This window comes from Balaenoptera physalus, assembly GCF_965194825.1.
Source record: "Balaenoptera physalus genome assembly, chromosome: 13".
Classification (NCBI taxonomy): Eukaryota; Metazoa; Chordata; class Mammalia; order Artiodactyla; family Balaenopteridae; genus Balaenoptera; species Balaenoptera physalus.
This window is the reverse complement of record NC_138892.1, coordinates 46,510,946-46,523,171: the sequence shown is the minus strand read 5'-3', so window position 1 is coordinate 46,523,171 and position 12,226 is coordinate 46,510,946. Positions and strand designations below refer to the sequence as shown.

General features: G+C 41.3%; 1 protein-coding gene across 3 annotated transcripts in view; it reads left to right on the top strand.

Moving 5' to 3' along the window:
- Positions 1-6: 6 nt before the first annotated feature.
- The window catches only part of LOC309640405 (uncharacterized protein), a gene marked incomplete at its 3' end in the record, with an annotated part of 30,262 nt that continues 18,042 nt past the window's right edge, over positions 7-12,226 (top strand). For 2 of the 3 annotated variants that reach the window (XM_082419151.1, XM_082419149.1), the window contains exons 1-2: positions 7-2,600; positions 2,748-2,836. In XM_082419151.1, coding sequence (XP_082275277.1) covers positions 2,550-2,600; positions 2,748-2,836 — 140 coding nt within the window. In that variant the 5' untranslated portion in view covers positions 7-2,549. The remainder of the gene's footprint in view (positions 2,601-2,747; positions 2,837-12,226) is intronic. The other variant, XM_082419150.1, reaches the window with a different exon arrangement.

Sequence of the window (12,226 nt, the reverse complement as noted above, 5' to 3'; positions counted from 1 at the left end):
TACATCACTTACCAAATCATTCTGTGGCAGTTTTTTGTGCAGCCTGTTTATTCCTACAGCTGTTCTAACATGCCTCTTTTCTCTTTTCCTGGAGATTCATCCTCATGACATACTTCGGGACAAAAATACTCATTGGAGCCATTTGGGGTTTGGTAGAATCACCACATCAGTAACAGTTTGGGGACATACTGCTTCACAATCCTTTGTTTGAAAACCTAGGGCTAGTTGTGTTTTGGAATCAAAATTTTTCAGATTTTAGAAAAGTGATAGGGTACATATAAAATATTTTACTTAAAAATCCCAAAAGAGTCTAGGATGGCACCCATTATCAAATACACTAATATTTCTGTGGTGAGTATATGAATACCACCAATAAGTGTGTTAACTAAAGACTATGAGAGCCTCAGATCAGGTCAGATCAGTTTTTGTCGTAGAATTTAGGAAGAAACTTTCTGTTTTCAGAGCATTTTTGGATATGATAATTGTAGATTTTTTTAAATGAAGCACTTTTAAAAAAAACTTATATGTATCTTACTGAAACAGTAAACAGTTTGTGTAAAAAAACACTTTTCATGGAAAGAGCTCCATGTAGCCGTATGATAAAATAATATGTACTACTGCCTACCTAGGCAGCTTATAGGCATATATACTACTTCTTGCCATACTGTCACACAGTAGAAAAGAGCAAGGTGTATGTGGCTCAGGGCAGCTCCCGAAGGAGACCTGAAGACTTTAAGGAGTGTTATTTGAAGACTTGTCAAATGGAGCCAACAGAACAGTGAACTGCTACAACAGGTCATTCCATTCCTAGCTTTTCTCGTTCCTTGAGTTATCTATGACTCAGCCTAGGGGCGTATGTCTCTTTCTTGTTTCTAGCTGCTTTACATGTAGGATGCTGGCTTCAGAAATGCCAACCTCATCCCAATTAGGTATAGGCCTAGTATAGAGAAAAATCATGTGTGGTGACATATTGTAAACTTTGCCACATGCCTGCGATATGAACAGCTGCCTCATGTTTGCACAGTGAGTGACCTGGAGCCCCCATCATCTCATGTTCCTGATGCCATCGCAACGAGAAAAGACTGTACTTAGCTACCAAATCCCAGGTGGCTTGCACATGGTTTAAACATGAAAACACAATTATGCAGCTTAACTATGGAGTACTGTTGCTATAACTCCAAGTGGAACATTTGGAAACTGAACTGAACATTTTTAAAATATGTAAGTGTTTAATATATGTTTGTTTGTTAAGTTGTTCGACGCTAATCAGTTCTCCCTTTAAGAATCACTGAAAGTTGATAATCAGGAACATATTTCTGGGAGAAAATGAAAAATGAAGAAAACAGTTTAGCTACCTGAATTTCAGAGGACTGAGATGACGCCAACATTTCTCAATCGTGATGCAGGTTTTTTTTGTTTGTTTGTTTTTAAACTTTTTTGGGGTTTATTTTATTTATTTATTTATTTATTTATGGCTGTGTTGGGTCTTCGTTTCTGTGCGAGGGCTTTCTCCAGCTGTGGCAAGTGGGGGCCGCTCTTCATCGCGGTGCGCGGGCCTCTCATTATCGCGGCCTCTCTTGTTGCGGAGCATAGGCTCCAGACGCGCAGGCTCAGCAGTGATGCAGTTTTAATGGCTTTGGAACTAAGGAGTCAGGAAATGATTGTAGAAGGAGTGAGGGTGAGGCCAGGTTAGCAGGGCAAGGCTCCTGAAATTATTTTGCCTGCGAAGACTAGACATGTTAATTCTTTTTCGTTTATCATAACCACACCCTTCAAAACTTATTTTATACATGTGACAACTCTTTTTTTAATGTTTGGATTTTTTTCTCTTTTTTTTTAATGCGTAGTTAATACCCAGAATCTATCCTTCTTTTTAAAAAATTACAACATTAGAGGTAAAACTAAAATATGCTTTGCCTCCACTCCTCAGCAAACCTACCTTGCTCCCACCTTCCCCAAGATAACTACTGCTAGAAATTTGAGATATTTTCCACATAACATTTGTTTTGAGTGTACTTTAACATATATTCTTCTTAATCAGTGAAATGTTGTTATAATTTGTACTATCATTTTGCTGCTTCAAGTCAGGTACTTACACCCGAGAAAAACCTGTTTAGGAAAAAAGATTAGAAGGATGTATACCAAAACATTAATGTGTTATCTGTTAAGATTACAGATGATTTTTATTTTTGTTAAAATAAATAATTTTAAGTTTATGGTATATGAATTATATCTCAATAAAACTGCTATTAAAATACTTATACAAAAATAATTTTAAATACTTTCCTAAAAAGTCTACAGTCAAATGTGTTTCTTCTACAAATCAAAAAATGCTCAAAGTAAACAAAATAGCCTCTGGGAATAACCCCTCTTCCCCACTACCCTTCCCCATTGTTATTTTAAATGCTATTCCCTCTCTTTATAAAAGACCTTATTAGCAATGAATTTAAAAGTAAAATGGGGTTTAGCGCAACATAAATCCAGTGCAACATTCTCTTGGTGTCTCTATGCCTTAGGCACTGCGTCTGAAGCTGGTGAATCACAGATGAATGAGACAAGGACTGTGCCATCCATGTGTGATAAGAGTGGGGAAGACAAATGTGTGTAACTAACATGTTGAACAAATATGACATGTGGTCTGTGATTTTTTAAAGTGACTTTATTTTTGTCTTCTACTGGCCCTTTAAACTTCCCATAACCGTATATGAAAACTCCAGCAAGCTGTGAACATTTCTTCTTATTCTTAGAAACAGGTAGGAGAACAGGTGAACTGTGAAAGAGCAGAGAACCGTGTTCCCCTTTCCCACGGCAGGCTTCCAGCTAAAGCAGGTCCAAGGTGAGGGTTGGGATTTGGGTTTTTTTGGCTTTGGGTTTGGGTTTTTTTGGCTTTTTTTTTTTTTTTTTTTTTTTTAATTTATTTATTTTTGGCTGTGCTGGGTCTTTGTTTCTGTGCGAGGGCTTTCTCCAGCTGCGGCGAGCGGGGGCCACCCCCCACCGCGGTGCGCGGGCCTCTCACCGTCGCGGCCCCTCCCATTGCGGAGCAGAGGCCCCAGACGCACAGGCTCAGCAGCCGTGGCCCACGGGCCCAGCCGCTCCGCGGCATGCGGGATCCTCCCTGATGAGGGCTCGAACCCGTGTCCCCTGCACCGGCAGGCAGACTCTCAACCACTGCGCCACCAGGGAAGCCCAGGCTTTTGTTTTTTAACCCAGGTTTGGCTATTCTAAATGCTGAGTTGAGACTGTTAATAAACTAAAATTTTGCTGATGCTGGTTGACTGTTTGCCCCCAAAATTCATATGTTGAAATCCTAACCCCCCAATGTGATGGTGTTAGGAGATGGGGGCCTTTGGGAGGTGATTAGGTCATGAGGTGGAGCCCTCATGAATGGGATCAGTGCTTTATAAAAGAAACCCCAGAGAGCTCTCTTGTCCTCTCCACCATGTGAGGACACTTGAGAAAATGACCATCTGCAACCCAGAAGAGGGCCCTCACAGAATCTGACCTTGCTAGCACCCTGATCCTGGACTTCTAGCTTCCAGAACTGTGAGAAATAAATTTCTGTTGCTTATAAGTCACCCAGTCTCTGGTATTTTTGTTATAGCAGTCGGAACAGACTAAGACACTGCTGTAGAAGTGGGAAGGGAGATAGAGGCAGGAAGAAGATAAATCTGTAATGATACTTTTGCCTGTCCAGGCATGGCAGATGGCAAAAGCTGGTGTTATTGGATGAGTCTGGTAGAGAAGGTTAAAATTGGTATTAGCTTGGGGGGTGCTTTTGTGGGCTATTTGGAGGTTTCCTGCTGAGCCCCTCTTTTACAGTTCTTCTTACACCAGCAGATGCATCTCTAGTTCAAATGGTTGCTTGCATCAGTTATCTATTAACTCAGACCACCCCAAAACGTAGTGGCTTACAGCAAAAACCATTTATTTTCTCACAGTTTGTGGCTGGCTGTTTGGGTTGGGCTCAGCTGGGCAATTCGATTTTAAGTGATGTCAGCTGGGCTCACTCACCCATGTTTGCAGTCAGTTGACAGGTCAGCTGGGGGGCTAGTTTTGATGGACTCATTTGTATGACTGGCACCTTGATGCGGACTCTTGGCTGGGCTTACGTGACCTATCTGTCATCCTCCAGTAGGCTTCTTTACTTGATGACACAGGCGTTCCGAGAAAGATAAAGTAGGAGCTGCAAGTTCTCTCAAGGACTAGCCTTAGAAGTCTCATGATATCATTTCTGCTGCAATTATTGGTCCAAAAAGTTAAAAAGCTACTTAGATTCAAGGGGTGGGGAAATGTACTCAACCTCATCATGGAAAGAGTAGTAGAGTCACATTGTAAAGGAGAAAGGTGACAGATGTGACGCATTGGGGGCCATTATTCTAACAAACTACCACTGTTACTTCTCAGATCCTGGGCATCTAGCCTCTTTCAGCTGTGGTGTTCTCACCTCTCAGGTAACCGTATTGGATAGGATTCAAGACAACCTCATGATAAGGTTTCACCAGGTGAACTTCATGTGCTCCATGGGGAAAATCCCTTGCTTTGACAACCCCTGAAAGTGCTAGCCAATCTCAGTGCAATCTCTGGCTTTACCAGCAAAGAGGAGTCAGGCACTTTCTTGCCCCCTGGAGTCCCAGGCAGGAGTCAGCCCCCAGGATGAATGTTGGCTTTAACTTTCTCAGGCATGAGTCAGGCACGGGCCATCTCTCTCTCTCTCTCTCTCAACTAAAGGAAACACTCTCCAAAGGTGCACTTGAAGTTTCGTCCCCAGGTTGTGGACTCACAGCCCGGCTACCACTCTCTCTAAAGAAACTGTTCACTACTCTCCTCGCAGAAGCTTTCTCTTCTCTGGCCCCATTTTATAACTCTGGCCTGGCTGAGGCGTCTAGGAGTTACGCAGCAGGTTGTCAGGTTCTCTGTGGAAGGGTGTGTGTGTTATCCTCACTTTAGTCTCCTGATGTCAATCATAGTAGCGTCTCCATCGAAGCCAGGCATTTAGGGCTTCCCTGGTGGCGCAGTGGTTGAGAATCTGCCTGCTAATGCAGGGGACATGGGTTCGAGCCCTGGTCTGGGAAGATCCCACATGCCGCGGAGCAACTAGGCCCGTGAGCCACAACTACTGAGCCTGCGCGTCTGGAGCCTGTGCTCTGCAACAAGAGAGGCCGCGATAGTGAGAGGCCCGCGCACCGCGATGAAGAGTGGCCCCCGCTTGCCACAACTGGAGAAAGCCCTCGCATAGAAATGAAGACCCAACACAACCAAAAATAAATAATAAATAAATAATTTTTAAAAAAATCATATACTCTAATAAAACAATTTAAAAAAAAAAGCCAGGCAGTTAGAATCATTTGCATCCTAACACCATGTGTTCACATATGTTATGATGTGTGGCTAGTATATAGCAAGAGTATGACAAAGGCAGTGAGAACCCTGCCACTAGCTGCTTGGGCGATGTGGGAACACCTGGCAGAGAACATTAAGTGGGACATTACAAGACGAGTAAAAGTTTGCCAAGTCAGGATGGTGGGGACTCCCTCCCAGAAGTTATGACAACACATCCAAATACTGAATTGCAAAGGGTGTGACATTTTTGAGGAAAAGTTCACTGTGACTAGAGATTAGGTAGAGGGAAGTTGTATGAAATGAGACTAGAGAGGTAGTTTGAGATCCATTTGTAGAGGGCCCTAATACTAGCTATATGACCTTGGGGCAAAACATAGTCTTTCTGTATGGAAAATGGGGTTAATAGGCATACTTCAGTTTCACATATTGTTGATACCAAATCAGTCAATGTGAGTGAAAAGCCTTTGAAGCAACCATGTGTTGTAGGCAGAATAATGTTGTCCCCAGAAGATGTCCATGTCCCAATCTTTGGAGCTTGTGACAACCATACCTGGCAAAGGAGGCTTGCAGACGTGATTAAGCTTAAGAGCCTTGAGGTCGGGAGATTATCCTGGATTATCCAGGTGGATCCAGTCTCCTCACATGCGTCCTCAAAAGTGGAAAACCTTTCCTGGCTGTCATCAGAGAAAGAGATGTGACAACAGAAGGAGGGTCAGAGAGATGCCGCTTTTGAAGATGGATGAAGGGGGCCACAAGCCAAGGAATGTGGGCAGCCTCTAGAAGCTGGAAAAGGCAAGGAAATGTGTTCTTCCCTAGAGCCTCCAGAAAGGAAGGTAGCCCTGCTGACGCCTTGATTTTAGGACTTCTGACCTTCGGAACCGTAAGGTAATAAATCTGTGTTGTTTTAAGTCACTAAGTTTGTGATCATTTTTTCAGCAGCCACAGAACTAATAGACCATGTCAGCTTTGAAAGACAGCATAATGCAGCACAGGCTCGGAGCTAGACTGCCTGGGTTCAAATCCTAGCTCTGCCACTCACTAGCTGCATGACCCTGTTTACTTAACCTCTCTGTGTCTCAGATTCTTCATCCATAAAATGGGGCTACTGTTGCTGTGAGGATCAAATGAGTTCAGTCTTCTGACATACCTGGCACAGTCTCTAGCATATAATATGCGGTCCGTAAATGTTATCATTACTATTTGACATATCTAAAGTGCCATGCAAGTGCAAGTTGCTTCTACTTTTATATTTGGTTTTATTGTTATTATTCTATGAAAAAGATAACTCCCAATATTATATGAATGAACTGGGTTCATGTAATTCATTTTGCAAGAGAGAAGAAAAGTATATTTTTTTTACATCAAAATATATTAACCAAAACCTCATTCTTAAACTTTTGGGATGATTTTTCTCCTAATGAGATAATGGGTGCCTAATAGTAAGTACAAGTCTCCCTATGCTGTTTAGACTTATGAATGGTTATTCCCCTACTCATGCTTCATGCATCTGGGCCATCTGAACTATTAATAGTCCCAGAATATATCCTATGCTTTTCGATATCTCCATGTTATTCCACACATTCTTACTAGAGGGTTCTTGCTTCTGTTCTGGCAGGAAGTTCACTGGCATCTATGAGAAGACATATGTACTTCCACATGATAAATTAGACCCTTGAGTGATGGGATTATGGAAAATAACCTCTGTGTCCACTTTCCAAATTCCTTTACTCTTAATTTCCACCTCATATTCCCACCCCCAAAGTCCTACCTTTAGAGCCTTTGAGGGAAGAAACAAGAGCTATTACAAAAAGTAGGAGGTGCTGTCTAAATATCCAGATCACCATGGTCCCTGCTGGGCTTCCATCTGGTAGAAGAAGAGAAAAGTCAACTGGCTTGAGAGGAAATGTCTTTGAGCCATCTTTGTGTCATACTTGCTGTCCCACTTTCCCTAAGAACTGGACAGCTCTCACCAATTTTTACATAATGACAGGTTAAAATGTGCCCCTGGAAGATTTTTCTCACCGCCCACCTCCCACCACCAGATTTTTGTGTTCCCAGTTATAATCAGGGTTGCTAAGATGACTTAGTGTGCAATTCATAATGCAGCCTTCACACGACACAAATGCTCTTATAAGTGTAGCACTGTAAAACAAAAGAAGCGACAAACTTTTACACTAAGGAATTGGAAGCTTATTACATGAAACAGTTTGGTTTTAGTTTTTCAACTTCTAAGTTTGGGATTTTCAAACACATACAAAGTAAACAGAATAATATAATGAGCCCTGGTGTATCCATCTCCCAGCTTCAACAGTTACTGACATTCTACCATTCTTGTTTCATCTATACTGCCACTCACTCCCAGTCTTCACCTGATTTTTTTCTTATGGTTCTATTGTTTGAAGTAAGTCTTTCTACATTGGAACACAAATATTTTTAACTGTATAACTTTGATAAATGATACACCCATGTGAAGCACACCCTTTCAAGATATAGAACATTTCCATCACCCCAGAAATTCCCTTGTGTCATTTCCTGTCAATTCTTCCTCTTCCCAGGGGTAATAACCATAAAGTAGTTTTGCCTGTTCTAGAACAGCATACAAATCGCATACAGTGTGTACTCTTGTGTCTGGCTTTTTTTTTTTTTTCATTATAATGTCTGAGGTTTATCTATATGGTTACATGTGTATGTAATTTCTTCTCATCGCTAAAAAGTATTCCATTGTATGATGTCATAAACAACCTCTAAGGTGGCCCCTGGTTTAGTCCCCTTTCATATTGAATAGAGTTGGCCTGTATTATCAATAGGATATGGAAGAAATGACAGTATGTGACTTCTGAGGCTAGTTCATAAAAGACATCACAGCTTCTACCTTGCTTTCTTTTGGATCACTCATTTCTGGGGAAAGCCAGCCTTCATGTCACAAAAACACTTAAGCAGTGGAGAAGCCCACGTGGAGAGAAATTGAGAGCTCTTGTCAACAACCAGCACCATGTGAAGTAAATCCTCCAGTACTCTTCAAGCCTTCAGCCTGGCCAAAATTTTGGCTGCAATTTCATAGGGACTCCACCTAAGATGCTCCTAAATTCCTGACCCACAGAAACTATGTTCTTGAGAGATGTTGGTCTGTAGTTTTCCTTTCTGGTTTGGTATTAGGGTAATGCTACCCTCATCGAGTAAGCTAGGAAGTGTTCCCTCTGCATCTATTTTTTTGTAACAGATTATAGAGAACTGGTATCTTTTGTTCCTTAAATGCTTGGTAAAGTTCACCAGTGAAACCATCTGGGCCTGGTGCTTTCTATTTTGGAAGACTATTAATTATTGATTCAATTTCCTAAATAGATGACCTATTCAGATTATTTCTCCTTGTGTGAGTTTTAGTAGATTGTGTCTTACAAGGAATTGGTCCATTTCATCTAAGTTATCAAATTTGTGGAAATAAGAGTTGTTTATAATATTCCTCTATTATCCTTTTAGTGTCTAGGAGATTGGTAGTGATGGCACCTCTTTCCTTTCTGTGATTAGTAAAAGTCTTTCCCCATGTCAAAGGCTAGAGGAGGCTGGAGTTGGGTATTTCCCCATCCCCAGGAGGGTTAGGCTTGGTGAAATCACAGTCACTTAGGCTCTAGTAAAATAGTTTTCCTTGAGGGACAACCTTGGTAAGGAGAACTGACAGCTCTGGGCATATTTTAAATGGTTACTTTTCTCCTCCCCCTGGAGGGGTTTTCTCTGATCTTTACAGTGAGAATTTGGTATGGCTCTTGGAAGTAAAATTCAGGAAAGTATGGGGCTTCCCTAATCCGGGGCCCCCTAGGAGTTTTTAACTCTCAAGGCAGTCTACACTGAGCTTCCAGCAGTTTGGTAATTACAGTTTAAAGATTTTCTGTTTATATTGGCTCCGGCTGCTGGCTTTTGCTCCTGGGCTGCTGCTCCCTGTTAGCTGTGATTCTCTGTATCCACCTGTCTGTCCCTCCAGTTTTGGGGGAAGCAGTTTGCCCTGTGACCTTGGTTCTCTGATAAATCAAAGAAGAGTTGTAGATTCTGTTTGTTCAGCTTTTTCCTTGTTGTCAGATGAGAAACTGGAATCCACCAATGTGGTTTTAACCCTTATGTTAACCATTTACAAACTGTGTGATAAGCCTAATTTTCTTTTTTAATAAACTTATTTATTTATTTTTGGCTGCATTGGGTCTCTGTTGCTGCACGTGGGCTTTCTCTAGTTGCGGTGAGTGGGGGCTACTCTTCGTTGTAGTGCGCGGGCTTCTCATTGTGGTGGCATCTCTTGTTGCAGAGCATGGGCTCTAGGCGCACGGGCTTCAGTAATTGTGGCACGTGGGCTCAGTAGTTGTGGCTTATGGGCTCTAGAGCACAGGCTCAGTTGCTCCACGGCATGTGGGATCTTCCCGGACCAGGGCTCGAACCCGTGTTCCCTGAATTGGCAGGCGGATTCTTAACCACTACGCCACCAGGGAAGCACAAGCCTAATTTTCTTATCTGTGAATAGTAATAGTTACTTTGCAAAGTTGCAAGAGATTTGGAGTTCATGTATGCAAATCACTTGTAGAGGAATTTAATGACTGGTAGCTTTATTATTATTATTATTATTTTTTTTTTAAAGCTTTCCCTTTTTTTTTTTTTAAATATTCCATTGGCTGGATAGACCACACGTTTCTATTTTTTTTTTTTAATTTAATTTATTTATTTATTTATGGCTGTGTTGGATCTTCGTTTATGTGCGAGGGCTTTCTCTAGTTGCGGCGAGCAGGGGCCACTCTTCATCACGGTGCGCGGGCCTCTCACTGTCGCGGCCTCTCTTGTTGCGGAGCACAGGCTCCAGACGCGCAGGCTCAGTAGTTGTGGCTCACGGGCCTAGTTGCTCCGCGGTATGTGGGATCTTCCCAGACCAGGGCTCGAACCCGTGTCCCCTGCATTGGCAGGCAGACTCTCAACCACTGCGCCACCAGGGAAGCCCTGGTAGCTTTATTATTGATTGATGGTATACTTTTCTGAGGAACTGGGCACGTTCCAAATAGTAATCCAGTCTGAACTAAAGATTAACAAACTTTCAAAACAGTTAAATTAAGCCTTTAGTCACTTCTACTTTCACTTGAAAACTGAAACTCAGTTCAGTTTCCAGTATCTTCTAGTACTCACTTTACACTATTGTACAGTAAAAATTGTTTTTCTGAATGATGACTGAATTAAACTTTCATTCATTCCATATATCTAAATTACTTTCTTGATCCTCTTGTTTTATATCTGCAGCAGCGAATCACTTAATGCTAGAAAGTTCACTGGACTGAGAAATGGGAGAAATGAGACCAAATCCTAATTCTAGCACTAATTAGCTGAATGATTTTGGGCAAGTCACTTAAATGCTTGAGTGTCAATTTCTTTATCCAAACCACAACCTATTCGAAATGGACGATCAAAAACTCCTTTCAGGACTAAATTTCATTTATTCATTTATTTATTAAATATTTATTAAATTTATTTAATTTAATAAATTAAATTTATTTAATATTTAATAATTAATAATTAAATTTATTTAATATTTATTAAATATTTATTCATGAGCTATTGGTTGTACAGATCTTCCTTGACTTATGATGGGGTTACATCCTGATATACCCAATGAATACTGAAAATATCATAAGTTAAAATGCATTTAATACACCTAACCTACCAAACATCATAGCTTAGCCTGGCTTACCTTAAACGTGCTCAGAACACTGACATCAACCTACAGTTGGGCAAAATCATCTAACACAAAGCCTATTTAATAATAAAGTGTTGAATAGCTCATGTAATTTATTGAATACTGTACTGAAAGTGAAAAAACAGAATGGTTATCTGGGTACAGAATGGCTGTAAGTGTCGGTTGTCTACCCTCACAGTCGTGTAGCTGACTGGGAGCTTCAGCTCACTGCCACTGCCCAGCAACACGGAAGAGTATCCTACTTCATATCACTAGCCTGGGAAAAGATCAAAATTCAAGATTCGAAGTATGATTTCTACAGAATGTGTTATCACTTTTGCACCATCGTAAAGTAGAAAAATTGTAAGTCGAACCATTGTAAATCAGGGACCGTCTGTATTGTACAGTATTAAGCATAAAGCATTGAGACAAGGAAGTAGGACAAAATAAACATAAAGCTTATAGTCTAGCTAGGAGTTTAGGCATTAAGCCAATAATCCCACCAGTAAATACGTAATTACACATTGTGATAGGTGTTGTGAAGGAAACTATAATGTTGGTGAATGATTACAACAACGGGACCTAGAAGGACTGATTGTATTGGAAAGTCAAGAAATATTTTTCTGAGGAAATGCTATTAGGCAATGGCCAGGTTAAACAAAGGGGGGGGGCAGGGTGGGGAGTAGAGAGCATTCCTGGAACAAGAAACAGCCGGCAGAAAAGAGCTTGGCCTGTTAAAGGAGGACAAAGGTGTCTGGCCAGGCTGGAACATAGTCAACAGTGGGGAGAATGATTCAGGGAGGATGGGTCGAGACCCCCGCAGACAGGGACTGGACATCCATAGAGCCTTGCCTTGTCAGACTTTGGATTCTATCTCAATGCAATGGAAAATGACTGCAAAGTTTTTCCAAATTTCCGTGATTCTGAAATTTAGCCTTACTCTGTAGTCCTCTCTCTAAGATCTGTATTCTGCAGAGCAGAAGAATCTGAGGAAACTCATTTGCAATGACTAATACATGAGGAGATCAATCTACAAACACTGAATTTTCTTTGGTGTAGGAGTTAAGGCAATGTTTTCAGTGTTGGCTGCAGAGTGAAATCACCTGGGAAGTTTTGAAAACTCCTATTGCCTTGTTTCTCCTATGGAGAGATTTGATCTAACTAGCCTGGGGTACAGCAAGAGAGTTT